Source organism: Peromyscus californicus, unplaced genomic scaffold, assembly GCF_007827085.1.
Source record: "Peromyscus californicus insignis strain IS unplaced genomic scaffold, ASM782708v3 Scaffold_12__1_contigs__length_115047231, whole genome shotgun sequence".
In the NCBI taxonomy this organism is placed as follows: domain Eukaryota; kingdom Metazoa; phylum Chordata; class Mammalia; order Rodentia; family Cricetidae; genus Peromyscus; species Peromyscus californicus.
Genome location: NW_026294413.1, coordinates 85434952 through 85458436, shown reverse-complemented (window position 1 = coordinate 85458436; position 23485 = coordinate 85434952). Strand labels below are relative to the sequence as shown.

The following is a 23485-nucleotide window of genomic DNA, read 5'->3' as shown; positions in this document are numbered from 1 at the left end:
CTCACATGACCCCTGCCAAGCACATGAGCCTCACAACCCACAATTCACTCATTCAAAGCTCTGTGCATAGCATCCTACCTATCATAATGACATGTAGGTTTGATATGTTGTTGACCCATTTCCCTCATTGGACCGCAGTTTCAAGCAGAGCAGCAGGCATGGCTTGCCAATAATTTAGTTTCTCAGAAGAGGCTAATGTCCCAGAAGTACTTGTGCATGGCCACTGAAGTGAACACCTCAGATGGCATGAGGTGGGTGGTTGGATGGGAGCATGGATGAGTAAGGTGATGGGTGAAAGCACAGGAGGGTGGATGGGCAGACAGAGAAACCAATGGGCAAACGGTGCCAGGGCTTAGCCTGACCCACCTACCTGCCCCTACCTGTTGTTGCTGGGTTTGGAGGTCACTGGTCTCTTCCTCTTGGTCCTCACAGATTAATTTCAATGCCTCCAAGTGGTGCTTCAGCAAGACCCAATCCTCTGTCCGATTCTTGTTCTCCTGCCTCAGCATGGCTATCTGCTCCTTAAGCTGAGTATGTTCCATTAGGACCTGGCTGTGCAGACCACTGGAAAAGACCCTCTGTATAGTAAGGCCCTGCCAGTCTCCTTCTGCCACCCCTGCCTCCAGGAACCATCACAACAAATGAACCCAGGTTCTCAGGAAGATGTAGCCAAGAGCCCAAAATAGCCATGACAGCTACACTCAAAAGGCCAAATAAGAGAGCAGCTAATTTAAAAAAAATCAAAATACTTCAGAAAACCCCCACACCAATAGGGATATATGTCCTTTCAAAGGAAAGAGGAGTCCCTCAACTGTCCTGAACATCAGCAAGTAGTGGACAAATACCCTCTGAGAGAGGACAGGAGACCTAAGGGGAATTTATTCTATCTACAGGTTCCACAGGAACCAGATCTGTAAAGCCGGGGCCTGAGCTCCAGATGCCCAGGGCTGCCTGACATTCCCCTCATGGTGCAAATCGCTTTTCTTTTCTTTCTTTTTTTTCTTTCCTTTTCCTTTCTTCCTTTCTTCCTTCCTCTCTTTCTTTCTTTTTGTTTGTTTGTTTTTTGAGACAGGGTTTCTCTGCTTAATACTCCTATCTGCCCTGGAACCCTCTGTAGACCAGACCCGCCTTGAGATCACAGAGATCACCCGACCTCTGCCTCCAGAGTACTGGAATGGCACCACCACAGTTCAGTTTGCTCCTCTACCTAGAGGCTCCTGAGGCTCCAGGACAATGGTGGGAGGAGTGAATAGTCTCTTTCATACTTAGCAAAACTAAGTGCAAGAGACACAAGTCAAAGAGATGCTTGCTAAGGTGCAAAAAGGATAGAACCAGAGCTGTGGACTCTCCAGTCTAGAGACAAAGAAAGGCAGAGATGGCCACTCCACAACTATTGGGGTCCATGCCAAGAGGCACTTACCGATAGAAGACTGTCAGATTGGCAAACTCATCCACCTTCTCTGAAGCCTCGGTGTTCTCAATCTGCAATCTCTGTAGGTCAGTCATGACCCCCTCATGCTCTATCTTTAGATCTTCATACCAAGTATTTGGCCTGTGGGAGGACAAAGAACTTTATGAATATAGACCTCAAGGATCATGTGAACACAAGCTGTTGTCCTGATCTACCACAACACAGTGGAGGCCTGAGTCTGGCCACTATGTACTAAAACTTCCTGGTGCTTAATTAACTTGTAATCCTGGCCCAGGCCAACAGAGACTGGGTGTTCAGATGGAGGGTGTCCTTGCTGCATGAGTCCACTCAGTAGGCCTGGAGAGGCATTCTAGCTCTCTGTTCCCAGGAGTCTATCCTACAGGTCTTGGCCCACAAGAAACCTGCAATGATGTTTCTCTTGTTTCAGGACAAGGATTCTTGATCCTGGGTCACTATTATTACACAGTTGGACAGAGCACATAATTCTGGGGATAAGACCCAACATCAAGATGGCTATAAAAACTCCCCAAGAAATTGCTATTTGTCATCAAGGTAAGCACATAGGACAAGAGCAGAGCTGCTTAAAGTGAGGCTCACAGATCTCATATCAGCACTGGCATCACGTGGAAAGTGTGAGACAGGCAAATCATCAGGCCCACCACAGACGCCTGGTTCCCAGAGTCTGGAGGGACACACAAACCTGCAAATGCATGTAAGCACACAGACACACATTAACACACACACACACACACACACACACACACACACACACACACACACACATGCATGCTCACACAATGCAGCCATGCATATAGGGGAGAGAGAGAGAGAGAGAGAGAGAGAGAGAGAGAGAGAGAGAGAGATGCAGAGGCAGAGAGTTCGAGAAAGAGTGAAAGAGAGGAGAGCGCACAGTGGGATACTGAAGAAATGCGTGGAGCAACACTGTCTAAGAGTATAACTTACAAGAAAACAGAGAAACAGTGATGAGCCCCCAGACGTAAAGTCACTCATTGAAATGGACCTAGTCGGACCAGGTCGGTCCAGCTGCTACCAGGATTTTCCAACATACAGTCACCTGCCAGACAAGTTCAAAGATTCACACAAACTCACAGCAGCTAGTATCTCAAACAAGCCATGTCATGGTCTTTTCAAATGCATTCTGGGAACTTACACATTACTGCCTCAATCCCTGAGTTGTGTGACTCAGACCACAGGCTTGGGTTTTCATTGGAGGAAGCGGAATATTTAGTATCCCCATCTCCCTCCCACCCAGGTTTCAGGTTCTCCCCCTATTTTGAGAGCTATTTAGGGACATGAAGTTGGGCACAGGGATACCCTGAGGGTTCAAGCTCCTAGAATCCAAGATGTTAAAATGAAGATGAAGGTGATTTGCAGATGCAAGATTGACACCAGGAAGGTTGAAACAAGAGATACCTATTGTGCACGGGTCCTTTCCTGATGAAGAATAGTTGATCACGCAGCTCATTTCTCTCCCTTGTCATCAGCTGCAGCTCCATGTTCAGCCTCTGCATCTCCTTCCTCATCCCTTTCTTGGTGAGAAGGGTTGGGTGAGATGAGGGCTCCATAGCAGCCTCTGTGGGTAGATGAACACACGTGAACTTGCATAGTGACAAGGCATAGAGGATGGCCAGACCACCCTGAGGCCCAAACAGAAAGATCACGTCTGCAACCCAGTGACAACCCAAATATTTTAGGCCAGGTGAAGATGTACCCTTTGTGGATCTCAGCTTCCCCATCACTCTGTAGAGATGTGGCTATGTAAGTAGCCAGGGGTTTCCTCTGTCTCCCTACACATGCTTCAGGGAACACAGAGATGGCTTCTTAGGGCCAATTCACAGCAGTACAGGATGCAACATGCATGGACCCAGAGCCCTGAAGTCTGCCTGTGCTTTCAGAAGCCAGGAGAAAAATAACACTGCACAAGCACTCAGGTGCTGTGGACAGTCCAGATCTCCTGCCTGGTCACTCCAGGCCCATGGCTGGGATTGAAATGTCATGCAAAGACACAACATGCTTAACAGACTCACCAAGTCATCCCACTGCCAGCCCAGAACATGCAGAGCTTGTACGAAGGAGCCAATCGCTGCCCTGGTCCCACATCTCTACAGTTGTTTGACTACACTAGAGAACTACCTGCCATCCTCAACTGCTGATTCAGGACCCTAAGGGACCACTGTCAGGGAGAGGTGGTCAGAGGAGTCTGCTGGACAGCCTGACGACATGATGTCTTGGCCAGAAGCACTTTTCTCTCCAGGTAACTAGTGTCGACAGCCACTGCACCTAAAGGAAACTCTCGAAACTGAAGTGCAGTGATGCCTGGCCTCAGCTGGGGACACATTAGTCCCTCTCTGCCTCCTGCTTGTCTACTTCTGTCCCCACATTACACCCCCAAGACCCAGGAAAGGTAAAAGATAGGCATGCCCAGCACAACAACCTTGGCCTTGCTAGATCCTGGCTTAGAGGAGGCATACACTAATGTTCTGGACCCTGGACTTTCAGGAATTATGAGAAGCAGGGAAGTCCATTTGCTTCTCAGAGTCTCCAGCTCCTCTGCCCCAATACTGGAAGGCCCAGTTCTAGCCCACTTCCTCCAGGAAGCTCCCCATGTCCTGCCCAGCACTCACTGTGCCTTCCCCAGAAACCTTTTTTGGTTCTTGTTTTCTTCTGAGACTCAAGGTCAGCTTCCTTCTACCTCTCGCTGTTCTCTGGATGTTCTCCATTCTCTCTCTCAAGGAGACTCCTCAGTCTTGCCAGCAGCATGTCTATGCTCTACCCTGTAGGCTGAAGAAATGCCCTGAGGCAGTTGATGTCGCTACAACACTGGTGACATCACAGGGGATGCCAAGAGCTCTCCAGGATACAATAGAATGTCCAGAGAAGGGACTGCTGATGTCATGGGGAACAGCCTTTGCCACCCTGCTAATTGCTTCTCCCTTAACTGACCAGAAGCCCTGGTTCACTTTCTAGGAGCCTCTCTTGGAATGTAGAAGAAGCCATTCAGCATCTCCTTCCAAAGCCAGAGTTCTCTTAGCTTCATTGGAAGCCCCAAAGTACATCCCATGTTGGGAACGTAGCTATACTATCCAAACACTGCCCAGGAGTGTCTCATTCCTTCTTCAATATCCCTCTATTCATCAATATGAGCAATTAAATACTATTGAACCACAGATGATACCCCAACTCTTTTCATTCAGAGTTCAAATTAGGATGGAATTCAGACACTTATGTTCCTGATGAGTACCTTAGTATACTGCCCAATGCCCAGATTTGTTACAAGACTGGGTGTAGATAAGCAATGTGTTTCTGTCAGTAAGAGGTCCTGACCAGGACCTCTGTCCATAAGAGACTTTAGAGGAACCACCTCTCTTCTTCCTAAAGACTGTTAATGATGGTGTACAGTTCAAGAGTCTAAGGCTCTATGCTAGGACTCTGATTCAACAGGAAGGAAGCAGGATGTAGATACATTCTAGTTTGATGCCAAAGACAACTCCAGAACAGAGAGGCAAAGTGCCAAACTAACCCCAACACACAGTGAGATCTACCACTGGGCTAGAGTGCTCCACACATAGAGACAGGGGACATTTCCTAGTAGAGTGGCGGACAGAGGCTGTACCCAGGCTGCAAAGGTGTCGTTGGTGGATGCTAGGTTTCAGTCCTGGTGTCTGACATGTATACTGTGGCTTGTGCATGGGCTTCTCCCATTCTAACCCTCCTCACTTTTCTTAAACTTCACTTTGATGATGTTTTGAAGACAGGGTCTCAAAATGCGCAGCCTTGACTGGCCTGGAACTTGCTATGTAGACCAGGCTGGCCTTGAACTCAACAGAGATCTGCATGCCTCTGCCTCCTGAGTCCTGGAATAAAAGGTGTCCATCACAAGGCCTGGATTTCCCATTACCTTCTCTCTCTCTCTCTCTCTCTCTCTCTCTCTCTCTCTCTCTCTCTCTCTCCACCTTCCACCTTTGTCTCTCCATTTTCTGTCCTACATGGCTCTTTTTTTTTTTTTTTTTTTTTTTTTGGTTTTTCGAGACAGGGTTTCTCTGTGTAGCTTTGCGCCTTTCCTGGAACTCGCTTTGGAGACCAGGCTGGCCTGGAACTCACAGAGATCCGCCTGGCTCTGCCTCCCGAGTGCTGGGATTAAAGGCGTGCGCCACCACCGCCCGGCTCCTACATGGCTCTTAAAATGATGTTCAGTGCCTCACTAGAAGCAGGACCACAGACTACCCTACTACTAACCTGGAGGCTCTTCCACTGTCTACCTTCTGTCAATCCTGAACAACATGTAGGCTGTTAGTCAATGTGGCCAAGTACAGTTTCAAGGACCAAAAGGTCTCTACTGGCTCAGGGTCCATATTTTCTTTTTGGAACTGAAGAACTGTCTGCACTGAAATGAGCTCACAGAATGGGAAGACGGAGGGCAGGGTGCCTTAGCTGGGCTCTGAAGACAAATAATCCATTCATCCTTTAAGCCATAGGTCGTCTACACTGCAAACCTACCACATACTCAGTCTTTCTTGCCCAAAGTAAGCAGCATCAAAGAAATGGTCAGTTATCTTCTCAAAGGAGGCCAGCATCAACCCACTCTCCTTCATATTGGCCAGGCCAAACCTGGTAATACCTAGGACTTCACCATGTGCCAGGGAAGATGGTCAGATAAGTCTCAAGCCACTCCAGGAAGTTCAAAACCAAAGCAGAGGACATTATCCCAACACTAGAACCAACAGGAACAGCCAGGCAGCTATTCATGGCACCACTAAAAGCAGGTGGTTTTTAGTGCAGCTTCATAGCCATTGGGGCTTGATGATCCCAAGGACAAGGAGCCTGTCTCTTGTCAGTTGTACCCAGATGCTATGCCACACAGAATTAAAAATCTGAGTTTTAAAGGGGGAGTTGCTTCTCCTTTCCTATGATCATTAAGCTGATACTAGAAACAATTTAGCTAATTCCAGTCAAGGAAATGAGCCAAACATGCAACAGATCCACACAGGACCGCCACTGTCAATATCTTATCACGTGAGGGAGGACTTCATGAAGCCTCACCTGAGGATTTATAGTCAGGTAGTGGTTGTTTTTTGGGGGTGGAGACAGACATATTCTTCAATGGTGTAAACACTGGTGAGGTATCCATGGTCCAGTAATGAACCTGTCTGCTGTTGTAAGCAGCCCTAACGACATTCATTGGGTCATTAAAAAAAGGCACGAAGACAGCCGGGCGGTGGTGGCGCACGCCTTTAATCCCAGCACTCGGGAGGCAGAGCCAGGCGGATCTCTGTGAGTTCGAGGCCAGCCTGGTCTCCAAAGCGAGTTCCAGGAAAGGCGCAAAGCTACACAGAGAAACCCTGTCTCGAAAAAAAAACCAAAAAAAAAAAAAAAAAAAAAAAAGGCACGAAGATAGAAGGACTAGGAGGAAGAGGAAGGAGACAAGGGGGAGTGGGAAGTGCACAAGAGAGGGTAACAGGGGTGAATATGACCAAAGTATGTCAGGATACACATACACAAAAAGGCTCTAATGGAATCCATGTTATGCACAATTAATATATGCTAACAGGAGCATTTGAGAAAACAAAATCAATGGCTCATGAGGAAGAGTAAACAAGGTTGACCTCTGGCCTCCACATAAACAGAGGGGCACCCACATGATTATGTACCCACATGTACATACGACAAATAGATATAAACCTGAATTGCAGATCCAGTGAAATACCATAACCTTTCAAAAAAAAGTCAAAGTAGAAGACATACTTGCAGACACTGTCTCCTTCAGGGCTGCCATGACCTCACCTGGTGTAGTTTATTTTTGGTGCTGGAAATGAGCCCAGGGACTTAGGGATATTTACCATGACCTTGCTCTACATCTGAACTACATCTCTGGTTTCTTAAAGTCCTCTACTTCAGTATAGGCTTATCAGGAAAGGGTCGTATAAACACAATGCTCTACTGTATGGGGAGGAAGCAAACACCCATAGCAGTTTCCTACTACACTCTCACCTGAGAACAAGGTAATTTACTGTGTGTGTGTGTGTGTGTGTGTGTGTGTGTGTGTGTGTGTGTGTGTGTGTTTTTGCAAGTGCTGATGGAGATCAAACCCAGGGCCCATGCATGCTAATGCTAGGCAAGCACTCTACCACTGAGCCCCCAGCCCTACTCTCTGGAAATGGCTACAGAAGCAGCACTGGAATGGGTTAGGGAACCATGACCCAAGTCCCCTGGGCATCCTAGTTTTGGTAATGGCCAGATTGGCTGTAAAATAAGACTAAAGACACGGACAAAAGCCATGTTCAAGCTTTCTCCTCCAATGACTGGTTGTGTTGAAATTCTCACATGGAGAATTTACTGAAACACCTGATCCCATCAGCACACATGGGCCTTTTGGTGGTGACACCTACTTCCTGTCCAGGTCAGTCCTCACAGAAATGTACTTTCTATGCTGTTTACCCTCTCTGGCTGTTTGACAGACTGTGGGTTTTATGACCCCTGAAAACCCGGAGCATCCCTTCTCTCACACCTTGTAGGTCATCAGGTCGGAAAGCAGCATCACGTGCCTCCTGTCGATGCTCATGCCATGGTTGGCCATCGTGTACTGGATCTCGTTGATGATGGTTGTCTGGGCAGCCTCAATGCCCAGAGTTTTCTCCACCTAGGGAGAGCTAGAAGTGAGTGGAGGCAGTCCCTTCTGGGAGCTACCTCACTCCTACTTCTTCCCATTTGACAAGCACAAAGCACATGCTGCTCTATTTGCCAAAGTAGATTGTTTTGTAATTGTTGGGGAAGCAAATGCCAGGGACAGGAAACTGCTGGGTATTGACTGAGGGTCCAGTTGCAATGGTACCTCATACGTGTTACTGGAAGTGTTATGGGTGCCTTTCACACTGTTGGTGGCCATGACTGCCTGCAGGTTGTCGCCTTCTACCAGAAGCTTGAACTTCTCCATTCGCCTGTGCTTGTGGATATGGATGACAGCTCTGGACACCCCAGAACGCTCTATACCACCACCTACATTCGACACAGAATCCTTAAGATGCTGCAGCCTCTAGGTCCCTACTGAGAGGCTCAGAAACAGGGCTGAAGAATTGACTGGTAACTAGTTCATGCCATTCTCAGCCCATTTATCATCAGCGGTGTGTGTACTCCAGGAGTGCCTAGGTACTGCTTGGGTTAGGTGAAAGATGGTTCAGAGGACTGTTTACCATGTCAGTTTGGAGAAGGAGTAGAAAAGAGACTAATGGATAGAGTGGCAGTCTCAGAGCCAAGGATCAGAGAAGAAAGGCCTTTGTGCAGCTGGGCTTTTTGATTGTCTTAGCTCATGAAACTTTAGTGATTAGAAATGTGATATCCTGATGAAATGTTCTCAAGTTTTCTATAAATGTAGGATTGAAGGATTGTGATCTACAGAGCCAGAGCCTGGCACCTCACAGACTACAGAGTCTTCCCTCCTCTGTCCCTCCCCCCAGCCCCTGATCCTGAAGAAGCTGTTTGTGATCCAGGACTATCCTGGCAGTACCTGCCTCTAAGAGCTGGACCAGAGCAACAGTGCCCTCACCATGGCCCTCTGTGGCTCCAAAGGTGAGCTAAGCCCTTAGGGTTGGCTGTCTGTGTGCTCTGCCAGGGGCTTGGCTCTAGAATGTGTCTTTGGTAGTTGTAACTTACTGGTGTTCTATGTAGGAAGTGGTCTCCTGTGCCAATGTGTTACAGGTTACTTCTCACTTTCTCTTCTATCAGGTTCAGTGTAACTGGATTTATGCTGTGGTCTTTGATCTACTTGGACTTGAGTTTTGTGCATGGTGACAGATATGGATCTATTTGCAATCTTCTACATGTTGACATCCAGTTATGCCAGCACCATTTGTTGAAGATGCTTTCTTTTTTCCATTGTACAGTTTTGGCTTCTTTGTCAAAAATCAGGTGTTCAAAGGTGTGCATATTTATGTCAGGGTCTTTAATTCGATTCCATTGGTCTACATTTTGGTTCTTATGCCAATACCAAGCTGTTTTTATTACTATAGCTCTATAGTAGAACTTGAGGTCCAGGATAGTGATGCCTCAGGAGGTTGCTTTATTGTGCAGAATTGCTTTAGAAATCGTGGGTTTTTGTTTTTCCATGTGATCTTTAGACCAACAGCTGTGGAGCCTGCATGGGACTGGACTAGGCCCTCTTCCACAAGCAAGATGGTTGTGTAGCTTGGTCTGCTTAAGGGGCTCCTGGCAGTAGGATCAGGATCCATCCCTGGTGTATGAGCCGCCTTTTTGGAGCCCATTACCTATGGCTATGGTGGGACACCTTGCACAGCCTTGATGCAGGGGGAGAGGCTTGGACCTCCCTCATCTGAATGTACCAGGCTTTGCTGACTCTCCGTGGGAGACCTTACATATTTGGAGGTGGAAATGGAGGGTTTTTTGGGGGGAGGGGTTGGGGTGGAGCAAGAGGAGGAAAGAGAGGGGGATCTGTGGATGGTATGTAAAATGAATTTAAAAAATTCTTAATAAAGAGTTAAAATAAAGAAAAAACAAAATTAAATTTTAAAAAAGCTGAAAATTTTCAGTAATAGATTTAGTGAAGTAACAATCTATTTTCTTTGGCAGGTGGATTTTGGTTTCCAATGCGCTTCATTCACAAAATATTGATTTTGTTTTTTTTCATTTGATGTATTTATTTGCTTACTCATTTATTTATTTGTTTGTTTGTTTGTTTATTTATTTATTGGCCTTGAGACAAGAAAGTGCGGCATTTCACTGTCGTTTTGAGAAACCCACCAGAAAATGGGTGGGTTTTTTGGGGGGCGGGGGGGGGGGGGCGGAATCAGCGCGCCCTAGTGCATTTTATGCAGGCGCCAGTAGGTGGCGGTGTAGCGGGAGGTCGCAAAGCAGCAGGTGAGAAGCCTCTCTGGACAGACCCCGTGGCAGAAGAGGAAGCGGCACGTGCGGCGCTCTACGGTGGCCGAGGGACAGCGGCTGCTCTCTGAGCCCTAAATCCAGAAGGGCCCGGGAAGCTGCAGCAACTGTGGTTTCTGTAGTCCGAGCCTGGAGAAGGACACCAGGCAGCCGGCACCATGGTGAAGGAGCAGTTCCGGGAGACGGATGTAGCTAAGAAAATGTAAGAGGTGGCCTGCTGCTGAGGCTGGGGTCCCGGGTCCCAGAGGGTTCCAGGTGAGGGACAGCTGTGAAGAGAGAGAAGAGAGAAGTTCCAGGATGGGATTTCAGATCTTACGGGTCCCTGAACTGTGGCGGAGAAAGTGGGATGGACCGAGCAGTGTCAGAACGGGCGTCCTGAGCCAGGATGCCACCTCCCGAAGCCCCGCGCTGACTCCTCTCAGGAACTTTTCCCTGGCAGGAGGAGACTGTGTGCTGACCCGAGGTTGTCAGCTAGAAAGTGGGTTCACAGCAGCTAGGCGGCAGGCTGAGATCCAGTCTGCTGTTCCGGGCCTTCTGCTTCAGAACCTAATTATTAAACAGTAGACCCTCCTTAGGAGTTTTCAGTTTGTTGCTTTTGTGGTTTTTTTTTTTTTTTTTTAACATAGATCCGTTCATTTTTAAGGAACACGAGAGAGTACTTGTTTACCGCAAACCCACTAACAAGAGTTTTATTTAGAGAGAGAGAGAGAGAGAGAGAGAGAGAAGAGGAAGAGAGGAGGGGAAGAGGAAGAGGAAGAGGAAGAAGAAGAAGAAGAAGAAGAAGAAGAAGAAGAAGAAGAAGAAGAAGAAGAAGAAGAAGAAGAAGAAGAAGAAGAAGAAGAAGAAGAAAAGTGCTCAAGCCTGTGGAAAACACGTGAAAAGAAAGAGGGCAGGGTAGGAGGAATCCGCCTTTTAAGGGCTAGCCTGCACATGCGCACTTAGGTCCACGCGACTCCTCCACGAATGCGCATCGATTACATGCGCGGGAATTACGCGACCATGCATGGGTTTAAGCGGGACGTTTCCTGGAAAGCATGAGCGATCATTGGGGCGTGACTATCAGTACTGAGGTCAGTGTTGTGCACTAAAGATTCCACATGAATGCAGCGTTTGCTGCTGGTCTAGTGGAGAGTAGTCAAATCAGTCATGGTAGCGGCGAATGCAACGACACGCAGACGCACACGTAATAATAAGTCCGGGCTCACCACACACCAGGCCTTTTTCTAAACGCATATTGGAGGGACAGGGTGGGCTGATAGAAGTGAAGCAGGGGACTTACACTATGTGAGTCTTGCAAGGAGTGTCAGACTTTTGAAGTGTTTGACCAGAACAGCATTTGAGTAAGATTCCTCGTTCTGAGAGGCCATGTCAGGGATCCAGACTGGAAATGATGATGGCCTGAACTGGGGGTGGGGGCCTGAGGATGGGTGTAGGGACATGGAGAGAAAGGGATTCAAAGAGGGTTAGTGTGTAAAGTCGAAAAAAGAGTAGAGATGGAGGTAAGAGAGAAATGAGATGGACATTGTTTGTGTGTGGTTGACATTCACTAGAACAGATGTCTAACCTGGGTGACCTCCAGCTGTTCTCAGTATCACCCCTCCCAGTACTTCACACCCACCCTATACACTTAAAATACTTTGTCTCACAGCAGCCCCAGGATAGTGTTAGAATGCAGATGAGGTCAATTGTGATGGCACAGGCCCGTAATCCCAGCACTCAGGCCAAGGCAGGAGGATTATAAATTTGAGGCTAGTCAGAGCCACATAGCAAGACCCTTCATTTGAGAAGAAAACTAGATCTGTGTCACTTGGATCTTCCAGTAGCTCTCTATTACACTAACACTTCATACTCTCCTGATTCCCAAGCCTTGCCCCGCCCCCAGGCCTTACTAGAGCCATCCTGTACCCTTAGCTAGCTGTCTGTGCCCCACTGTGCTGCTTGCATGTGGTTGCTTGACGATGCCCAGAGTGGGTGGGCCCAGGGATCTGTCTTCTGCTTCCAATGTTCATTCTTCTAATTGCCTTATGTGTGGGCTCCTTTCCTACTTGGAATCCAGCTGGAAGGTCAGTTTTGCAGAGAAGCTTTCTGTGGAGACCCTGTTGTGCCTCTAACGACACCGACACCATTCCATGTCATTTTGATTCTCTACATGGTTTATGAACAGTCATCACTTCATGGGACATTGATTCCAACCCCCCCCCCCCCCCCGCACTCACAGACACTAAACTATGAGGATATTAACTCCTTTATGCAAAGTGGCATGCTATCTCTAGATAATCTATTTGGCCTTGTAAATTGTTTGACCGTGTTTTTGTCTGTGGGTTGGTTGGTTGGGTTTTTTAGAAAATAACGAAAGGGAGAAAGCCCGTACATGTTCCCAGTGGCCCTTGGCAGGCTGTTGTGTCACTCTTGGAGAACTGCTCTTGCTAGTAAGTGGTTTATAGACTTTGCAGTCCTCTGGCCTTTCACTTTCCTGGCACACCAGTGTCCTGTCCAGCTCTGACAGATCCTCAGCTGTGGTCTGGCCTCTGTTCCCTTCCTACCATTTCTCAATGCTCTTCAAGATTTCCTACCCTATTTTCTCCGCTGGTAGGGAGGTGTTCATGGCTGGAAGATGGGAAATAAAGAAGGGTATTTGGTGAGGGCCTCTACCCCTCTCCCTGGTTTGTGTCATCCCTGCTGCACCACAGATGCCTTCCATGCTCTGGGATCCTGATGGCAGTAGCTATTCAGATGCTTTTTTCTAACTTTGTTTCTCTCCTAGATCCTCAGAGAAAATGTTTGTTAAAGTCAACTTAAGTATAACATTTCATTATTGAAACTTAAGATTCAGTGAATAAAATCCCCAGAAAATTTAGTAAGTAGAACCCATGACACATAATGACCATTTTTTGTTTGTCTGTTTTTGAGTGAGGGTCTTTCTATGTCAGTGGTTCTCAAGCTGTGGGTCTTGACCCCCGGGGGTCGAACAACCCTTTCACAGAGGTCACCTGAGACCTTCGGAAAACACGAATGTTTACATTACAATTCATAACAATAGCATAATTATAGTTATGAAGTCGCAACAAAAATAATTTAATGATTGGGGGGTCACCACAACATGAGGAACTGTATTAAAGGGTCTCAGCATCAAGAATATTGAGAACTGTTGCTCTATGTAGTTCTGGCTGTCCTGGAGCTTACTATGTAGACCAGGCTGGCCTGCCTCTGCCTCAAAAAGCAGGGATTAAAGATGTGTGATACCATGCCCAGCTCCATTCTTAGGATTTTTAGATCTCTGGAATTTGCAGAATTCTTAGTAAGTTAGTGGTTCATAGCTTAACATTTTAAATATAATATACTTGTTAATTCTCTAAGAGTTTCATACATACATACAATATATTTTTATCATGTTCACACCCTACTCTTCCCCTAAATCCCCTCAGATCCACTGCCTATCTCTTCCCAACTTCATGTTCTCTCTCTCTTTTAAATAACCCACCAGTCAAATTTATGTTGCCCGTATCTCAAGGGTGTGGGGTCATCTGCTGGAACACGGTTAACCCACCAGGAGCCTCTCCCCTCCCTAAAAGCCATAAACTAGCAATGGCTCCTTAGCTAGGGTGGAGTGTCGTGAGCCCTTCCCCTCCTCCACAACATACTTACACTGATGAACTTAATTCAAGGGTAATATAAACTGATTAAGAAAAAATAGATTATAATAAAAAGAAAACAAACTCAGTAGTTAGGTGCTTGCGAAAGGATTTCCATTGACTATCTGGAACCCACATGTGGTCAAGGAGCCAGTGTGCTGATACATGTTTATAATCCCAACTCTGGAGAAGTGGAGACTCGAAGAACCCTAGGGTTCGTGTCCAGCTCGCCCTAGGCAAGTCTCCACCACATAGCAAGTTTGAGGCTGCGTGGGATCCTGTCTTCAGAAAAGCAAACATAGGGAAGGATAACTGTATCTAGAGTTCCTGCAGAGTTCTGCAGCTGGTTTGATTCCAGAGTGTTGGCACCTGGCTTTGATCTACCTTTTTTGAGTGCTACCTTTTGTGTCCCGTACCTTCTGTTTGAAGTATGTTAATCTTATCTAAGAATTTCCTAAAGATTCAAAGTCTATGTGAAGCTTGGTTGTGGGAGGACTCAGCAAACTGAGATGTCCTGTGGCTGGGAATTGCTATGGCTTCTGTCTCTTTGAGGAGCTTCAGATAGGAGATTTTGGTATGCAGAAATTGACTTGCTAAAGATGTGAATTGTGCCGGGCGGTGGTGGTGCACGCCTTTAATCCCAGCACTCGGGAGGCAGAGCCAGGCGGATCTCTGTGAGTTCGAGGCCAGCCTAGGCTACCAAGTGAGTCCCAGGAAAGGCGCAAAGCTACACGGAGAAACCCTGTCTCGAAAAACCAAAAAAAAAAAAAAAAAAAAGATGTGAATTGTATACCATAAAAAAAAAAAAAGAAGCCCTTTGCAAAGCTACAGTGAGTCAGTTCGACAGAGGCTGACTCCCCCTGAGCAGCAAAGGCTAAAAATCATCCTAGAATGCACCTGTTTCTTCCAAGGACAGTGTGGACCCAACACATGACACAACAGATAACTTTACCAACCCCTAGGAAACTAACCTCCTATCTCCCTTCCTTTCTACTTCCTATAGGAGAACTTGTCTGAATTTGTTTAAGCGCATCCCCGCTGAAGATGTCCCTTTACTTCTGATGAACCTAGAAGCTGGAAAGCCCTCTGATTTGACTTTTGGTGCCTTCCTTGTGTATCAGACCCTCTGTCATGAATGATTTGAAGTCTGGAACCAATGAAGATGACTTGACAATGAAACTGACAGAGATCATTTTCCTAAATGATGTTATTAAAAAGGTCAGTGTTTCCCATTAACTTGTGCATTCTGCACTGTGTGCATCTAGAGATGTTAGCTCACTAGAATGCAAGAAAACTCAGAGAGCAGGTTTGTTTCTGATCTTTCTGTACTCGTAGCACCGGATCTCAGGAGCCAAGACGCAGATGATCATGGAGGACTGGGATTTCCTGCAGCTGCAGTGTGCCCTCTACATCAACAGTGAGCTCTCTGGCATCCCCCTCAACATGGCCCCAAAGAAGTGGACTCGAGGCTTTTTGTCCAGTGCCTGAAGGGCAAGCAGGGTAGGTTCCTGACAAGATCTACCATTGTTACCTACTGAGGGAGTATATGTCTGTTCAGATCCCCAGAAACAGCACAGGGCATGTCATGGAACCCATGGTGTTTTTGATTTATTTGGATTGATTTAGAGGTAATCTGTCAGGGAAGAGGGTGGATTTTTCTGGCCAAACAGTCATCTCACCTGACCCCAACCTCTGGATTGATGAAGTAGCTGTGCCCGTTCATGTGGCCACAATTCTAACTCACTTATGTTTTTGTACAGTGTCATATCGTCTGCAAATAGTGAAAGTTTGACTTCTTCCTTTCTGATTTCTATCGCTTTGATCTCCTTTTGTTGTCTTATTGCTCTAGCTAGAACTTCAAGTACTATATTGAATAAATATGGAGAGAGTGGACAGCCTTGTCTTGTTGCTGATTTTAGTGGAATCACATTGAGTTTCTCTCCATTTAATTTGATGGTGGCTGTTGGCTTGCTGTAAATTGCCTTTATTATATTTAGGAATATTCCTTGTTTCCTTGTATTCCTGATCTCTCTAAGACCTTTATCATGAAAGGGTGTTGGATTTTGTTCAAGGCTTTTTCAGCATCTAATGAGATGATCATGTGGGCTTTTTTTTTTCTTTCAGTTTGTTTATATTGTGTATAACATTGACAGATTTTTGTATGTTGAACCATCCTTGCATCTCTGGGATAAAGCCTACTTGATCATGGTGGATAATGTTTTTGATGTGTTCTTGGAGTCAGTTTGCCAATATTTTATTGAGTATTTTTGCATCAATGTTCATGAGGGAGATTGGTCTGTAATTCTCTTTCTTTGTTGCATCTTTGTGTAGCTTGGGTATCAGGGTAACTGTAGCCTCATAAAAAAAAAGTTTGGTAATGTTCCTTCTGTTTCTATTGTGTGGAACAATTTTAAGAGTATTGGAATTAGCTCTTCTTTGAAAATCTGGTAGAATTCTGCACTGAAACCATCTGGTCCTGGGCGCTTTTTTTTTTTTTTTTTTTTTTTTTTTGGGCAGGAGAGACTTTTGATGACTGTTTCTATTTTCTTAGAGGTCTATTTAAATTGTTTATCTGGTCTTGATTTAACTTTGGTATGTGGTACCTATCCAGAAAATTGTCCATTTCTTTCAGATTTTCCAATTTTGTGGAATACAGGTTTTTGAAATATGACCTGATGATTTTCTGGATTTCTTTGTTGTCTGTTGTTTTGTCTCCCTTTTCATTTCTGATTTTGTTAATTTGGATGCTCTCTCTCTGTCTTCTGGTTAACTTGAATAAGGGCTTGTCTATCTTGTTGATTTTTTTTTCAAAGAACCAACTCTTTGTTTCATTGATTCTTTGTATTCTCTTTGTTTCTGTTTGTTCTTGTTGATTTCAGCCCTCAATTTGATTATTTCCTGGCATCTATTCCTCCTGGGTGACTTTGCTTCTTCTTGTTCTAGAGCTTTCAGATGTGCTGTTAAGTCACTAATGTGAGATTTCTCCATCTTCTTTATGTGGGCATTTAGTGCTATGAATTTTCCTCTTAGCACTGCTTTCATAGTGTCCCATAAGTTTGGATATGTTGTACTTTCATTTCCATTGACTTCTAGGAAATCTTTAATTTCTTTCTTTATTTCTTGATCCATTGGTGATTCAGTTGAGCATTATTCAGTTTCCATGAAATTGTAGGGTTTCTGTAATTGTTGTTATTGTTGAAATCTAACTTTAAGCCATGGTGGTCCGATAAAATACAGGAGGTTATTCCAATTTTTTTTTGTATCTGTTGAGATTTGCTTTGCGACCGAGCATGTGGTCAATTTTAGAGATGGTTCCATGGGGTGCTGAGAAGAAGGTATATTCTTTTATGTTAGGTGGAATGTTCTGTAGATATCTATTTGAGTCATAACTTCTGTTAGGTCTCTTATTTCTCTGTTAAGTTTCAGTCTGGCAGATCTATCCAGTGGTGAGAGTGAGGTGTTGACATCTCCTACTACCAGTGTGTAGGTTTTGATGTGTGATTTAATCTTTAGTAATGTTTCTTTTACAAATGTGGGTGCCCTTGTATTTGGGGCATAAATGTTCAGAATTGAGACTTCATCTTGGTGGATTTTCTCTGTGATAAATACATAATGTCTTTCCCAATCTCTTTCAATTGATTTTAGTTTGAAGTCTATTTTATTAGATATTAGGATAGCTACACCAGCTGCTTTTTTTTCCCATTTGATTGGAAAGCCTTTTCCCAGCCTTTTACTCTTAGGTAGTGTCTGTCTTTGAAGTTGAGGTGTGTTTCTTGTATGCAGCAGCAGGATGGATCCTGTTTTTATATCCATTCTGTTAGCCTGTATCTTTTTATAGGAGTATTGAGACATTGATATTAATGGATATTAATGACCAGTGATTGTTAGTTCCTGTTATTTTTTGGTGGTAGTGTTGTGTGTTTCTATTCTTTGATATTTGTTGGTGTGGGATTATCTATTGCCTGTGTTTTCATGGGTGTTATGTAACTTCCTTAGGTTGGATTTTTTTCTTCTAGTGCTTTCTGTAGGGCTGGATTTGTGAGTAGGTATTATTTAAATCTGGTTTTATCATGGAATATTTTGTTTACTCCATCTATGGCAATTGAGAGTTTTGCTGGATATAATAGTCTGGATTGGCATCCATGGTCTCTTAGTGTCTGCATAACGTCTGTCCAGGATCTTCTGGCTTTCAGAGTCTCCATTGAGAACTCAGGTGTTATTCTGATGGGTCTGCCTTTATATGTTACTTGGCCTTTTTCCTTTGCAGCTCTTACAATTTTTTCTTTATTCTGTATGTTTAGTGATTTGATTATTATGTGGCGAGGGGACTTTTTTTTTTATCCAGTCTATTTGGTGTTCTGTAAGCTTCTTGTATCTTCATAGGCATGCCCTTCTTTAGGTTGGGAAAGTTTTCTTCTGTGATTTTGTCGAATATATTTTCTGTGCCTTTGAGTTGATATATTCTTCTCCTTCTTCTATCCCTATTATTCTTAGGTTTGGTCTCTTAATGGTGTCCCAAATTTCCTGGACATTTTGTGTTATGACTTTTTTGGCTTTGGTGTTTTCTTTGACTGATGAATCTATTTCCTCTATCATATCTTCAGCACCAGATATTCTCTTTTCCATCTCTTGCATTCTGTTGGTTATGCTTGCATCTGTAGTTCCTGTTCATTTACTCAGATTTTCCATTTCCAGCATTCCCTCAGTTTGTGTCTTTATTGCCTCTGTTTCAGTTTTCAAATCTTAGACTGTTTCCTTCACTTCTTTAATTGCTTTTCCTTGGCTTTCTTTAAGGGATTTATTGATTTCTTCCAATTTTTTGTTTGTTTTTTCTTCGATTTCTTTAAGGGATTTTTTCATATCCTCTTTAAAGGCCTCTATCATCTTCTTAAAATCATTTTTAAGGTCGATTTCTTCTGTTTTGGGGATGTTCAGATCTTGCTGATATAGAACCACTAGGTTCTGATGGCGCCATTTGGTCTTTATGTTGTTGACTGTATTTTTGCACTGGTGTCTACCCATCACTTCCTCCACTCTGTGCAAATGGTGTCTGTGTCTGAGGGAGCCTCTTTTGGTCCAACTGATACTATTGGTCTAATGGGAGCTCTTGGTCTAATCCTGGCTCTTGGTCTGATTGGTGATGATAGATTCAACGTCTCGGGGAGCAGCTCTTAGTCCAGTGGACACTAGTGGGCTCTGTCTCAGGGAGCAGCTATTCCCAATTGGTGCAGTGTGGGCTTATGACTCTGGTGGTCAGTGGTCGCTGCTGTCACAGGTGATGGTTTTCTTGGCAAGGGGGTGGGGGAAGAGGCAGCTGCCGGGTCCCTGGGGCTCCAATGGCTTAGGGGAAGGGCACAAAATGTGCCCCTGGGGCCTAGGGCCTAGGGACCTGGTCTGCCCAGTCTGGAGATGGGGCCTTACCTGTTCCCAACTGGTCCTGCTGTTCGTTTTTATTCATTTTAATTTTCTTTCTTCCTCAGTGCTAGAGATGAAACTGGGGCCTCATAGCTGGGAGGTCAACTGACCTCATCCTAAGCCCATTCAGCAGTGTTTTAAAACAAAAGGGCACGCCCATCTACCTCAGGCTTTCCCCAAACACCAAACCCACTCAATCCATGATCAGTTCAGTCAGTGTCACCTAGCCATTCTGGTTTGCACATTTTGGTGATGGGAGCATTTGAGATGAGTGACAGTTTCGGGGTGTTGTCTTTGGAGTGACCCTTGTATCTTGCTTGGTGTTTATGAATGCATACATTCCACTTTCTATGCCACAGCTTTTTTTCCCTACTGACAACACTTTCAACACCTTTGTTAGTTTAATCCTCACATTGTACAGTATTTCACTGAAAACATTTTTTTCAAACAATGTTATTTTTTTTAAAAAAAAGGCAGTGCTCTGATTTGTTTGTACATTTTATAGTCTAGCCATCCAAAAACTTCTGGTCACAACATTGTCAAAATAATAAAAATAATCAGTTCTTCTTCCTAGTTAGTTTTCTCGGTATGGTTGTTAGTTTTTAACTGTAAAATGACTGAGTCAAAGAGTCTGATCATTTGAAAGCTGTTTCTGCTCAGCCAGAAAGCCTTCAGCAGTCTGCATTCACTTCATACTCTAGTGGATACAGTGAGAAAGCCTGCAGCCGTCTGCATTCAGTTCATACTCTAGTGGACACAGTGAGAAAGCCTGTGGCTGTCTGCATTCAGTTCATACTCTAGTGGACACAGTGAGAAAGCCTGCAGCCGTCTGCATTCAGTTCATACTCTAGTGGACACAGTGAGAAAGCCTGCAGCCGTCTGCATTCAGTTCATACTCTGAGTATAAGATGGTGGTTACAGTGCCCCCCAACCCTAAGTTCCATATAGCGACTTAGACCACTGTAGTGCCTGGTAGTAAAAGCTTGCTGATTAGCTGCATGCCTGATCTGGATCATCAATGCTTGTCGTAAACCTGTTCCAAGTGTCCTCATTTGAAGGAAGAATGATCTAATTCTTTTCCATTAAACCATTGACCAAGAAGCACAACACTCCATGGTACTGCTGCCGTATCTTTTAAGCCTTAAAGCCTGGTGAAAATTGGCAGATGAAGTTGCCACAGATTGCATTCACAGTACTGTGCAGTTCAGTACACATAGGGAGATTAGAAACGGAGAAAGACTTAGCCAAGCCTCTTTAGATCTAGGCTGCTGTCTGCCAGTTTGCTGTTCCTGCAACTTCAGTCACCACTGGGGGCCACAGCTGCCCCATGGTAACTCTCTGTCATTAGACCCTATGCTGTGAACAACTGAGTACTGTTGGCTAGCTTCTAGACAGGAAACTGTCTTACTGTGTTTTTATCACGGTCCTGTAGGTGAACAAAGCAAATATTAATTTTTTGAGGAAACTGGTTCGAAATGGCCCTGATGTTCACCCAGGAGCCAATTTCATCCAGCAGAGACACATGCAGATGAAAAGGTAATGCTTTCCGTGTTGTGTGGGATTAACCTGCCTGACGGTACTGTTCACCAGAACCATGGAATGCATTCTAGATATACTGATGGGCATTTTGGCGTGTAGAATGTAGATGTTTAAATTGACTAGTCCTGTGTCTGTCATTGTCTCTGCTCACTGCATTTGCATGAAGTATTGTTCTCTTAATGGGACATTATTAGACCTAGATACACAGACTCGCTTGAGATACGAACAGCTTGTTTTCTGTGTCACTGGGCTCTTGAGGATCCCTCATTGGTGCTCATTTCACCAAGTTTGGCTTGACAGCCAGGTGAGGTGACTGCCAGTGGCTTATGTCATGAGGGTTTTAAGGATCCCACAGAAGAAAGAATATTACTGTAGTTCTATGATTCTAAAACAAATACTTTCATATTTTAACTTCCATTTCTCCTGGATCTGGAGACTGAATCCAGGGCCCTATGTACTGCTGAGCTGTACCTCCAGCTCCCAGCACCCCTTTGTTAACAATAGGGTCTCGCCAGGCAGTGGTGGCACATACTTTTCATCCCAGCCCTCAGGAGGCAGAGACATGTAGACCTCTGTGAGTTCAAGGCCGGCCTGGTCTACAAAGCAAGTTCCAGGATTGCCAGGGCTGTACAAAGAAACCCTATCTCAAAAAAAAGAAAAAAAAAAGGAAATGGAGCAATGGTGGCACATGTTGTCCCAGCATTGGAAGGCTAATGTAGGAGGCTCCAGGTCAGCCTGGGCTACATGGGGAGATCTTGTCTCATATAAGTCAGTAAGTTTGTGGCGTCTTAGATTAATTTAAGTGTCATAGACGTCAGTTTCTGATCTGAGTGGGAGAAATGTGTCGAGAGAACTGGGTTCAGAGACCATATGTGTGTGTGTATCCTGCACGCTCAGGTTCCTGAAGTATGGAAACCGGGAAAAGATGGCTCAGGAGCTCAAGTTCGGTGACATCGTAGAGAGACACCTGATAGACGGAGATGTGGTGTTGTTCAACCGGCAGCCCTCGCTGCACAAACTGAGCATCATGGCCCATCTGGTGAGTGTGAGGTTGCTACTCTTAGTTCCCGCTGAGTGGTAACTTACAGGGTCTACTCAGAGCTGAATTCTGAACACATGAAGTTAAAATTGCTGGAACTCTCCAAGTCTTGTAACTTTGAACTTTCTATTTCCCTTTCTGTTTAAATAAGACTTGTTTTAACCTTTAAATTTAGTGTGTGTTTACATTCATGCCATGATGCGCATGTGCAGTTAGAGAACAAGTTGCAGAAATTGACTCTCTTCTTCTCCCAGGTGCCTCCCCGAGATAAAAGTCAGGTTGTCAGGAGTAAAACTTGGATTTTTGACTCTATTTCATCTTCATTTTATGTATACATATGTGTGGGTGGGTGTGTCTGATGTATGCCACATGTGTTCAGGAAAGTGTAGAGACCCGAAGAGGGCATGGGATCCCCTGGACTGGAATTGTAGGCAGTTGTGAGAGGCCTAAAGTGGGTACTGAGAAGCAAACTGGAAGTGTTCTGGAGTAGCAAGTGCTTCTAACCTAAGAAGCATCACCAGCCCTCCCTTCAGTGTTTTTAAGATGTGAGGTATAAGGTTCATACACAACGTTACTGTGGCACAGATCTAATTGAGAGTTGGAGTGAAAATCCCTGGAATGATTTCATTTGGCAAAGAAAAATATGTGTTTTGTGTACACAGCTTTATATAAAATAGGAAAAAAGTTGATTTGGTTTGCTTTTGCCCGTTAACTTAGCAACTAAAGCCAGGTGGTGGTGGTGCATGGCTTTAATCCCAACACTTGGGAGGCAGAGGCAGAGGCAGGTGGATCTCTGTGAGTTCAAAGCCAGCCTGGTCTAAGGTGTCAGGTCCAGGATAGTCAGGACTGTTACACGGAGAAACCCAGACTTTTGCAAACAAAAAAAGAAAGGAAACTTGGCACCTAAAATGCTGAAGAGACTTGCACAGTGGGTCTCTTGCAGAGTGTTGAGTGCCACAGGCTTAGGGGCAGCATAACTTTGAAGAACGCTGAGGGCTGTGGGCCCCCTGCAGATGTGGCTTCACTGCTGCTACTGCTTTTCATCCCTGTGAGCTTGAAATGAGTCTAAAGGCTCACCAGATTCAGGCTCATCTATTTGGCAGGGCTGGTGCATAGATGGTGCTGGTTATTGCTCTTGGCTTGTTTGGAGATGTTCATGTGATCTGGCCACCCCACTCTTGCTGATACTGAGAAGATTGAAATACTTGAGGGTATACAGGTTCCCCAATCTTTAATTTCTTTCTGTTCTCACGTATTACCTAGGCTTCTTCTTTAAATAATGTTTTTTCATGTATTGGTGTTTTGCAGCACTGTCCTCCTTTCTGGAAATTTCCTTATTTCCTTGATAATTTTATGTCCATTGCTTTCTGTTTGGAACTTGTGTTAATTGAATTTCCAGTTACTGGATCAATTCTGCTTTTTTTACCTTTTTTTTTTAAATCTATGACTTTATTCATTCTTTTTGTCTTTTATCATTTCTGTTGATTTGAAATGTTTCCATGACAAAAGTTCCCATGA

The 23485-nt window shown here is 44.8% G+C and overlaps 1 protein-coding gene across 1 annotated transcript in view; it reads left to right on the top strand.

The window, feature by feature from the left end:
- Window positions 1–10500: 10500 nt before the first annotated feature.
- LOC128106972 (DNA-directed RNA polymerase III subunit RPC1-like) overlaps window positions 10501–23485 on the top strand; it is a 28653-nt gene continuing 15668 nt past the window's right edge. The window contains 5 exon segments of the mRNA XM_052732339.1: window positions 10501–10544; window positions 14978–15067; window positions 15069–15192; window positions 15310–15449; window positions 21826–21967. Of these exon segments, the coding sequence (XP_052588299.1) occupies window positions 10501–10544; window positions 14978–15067; window positions 15069–15192; window positions 15310–15449; window positions 21826–21967 (540 nt within the window).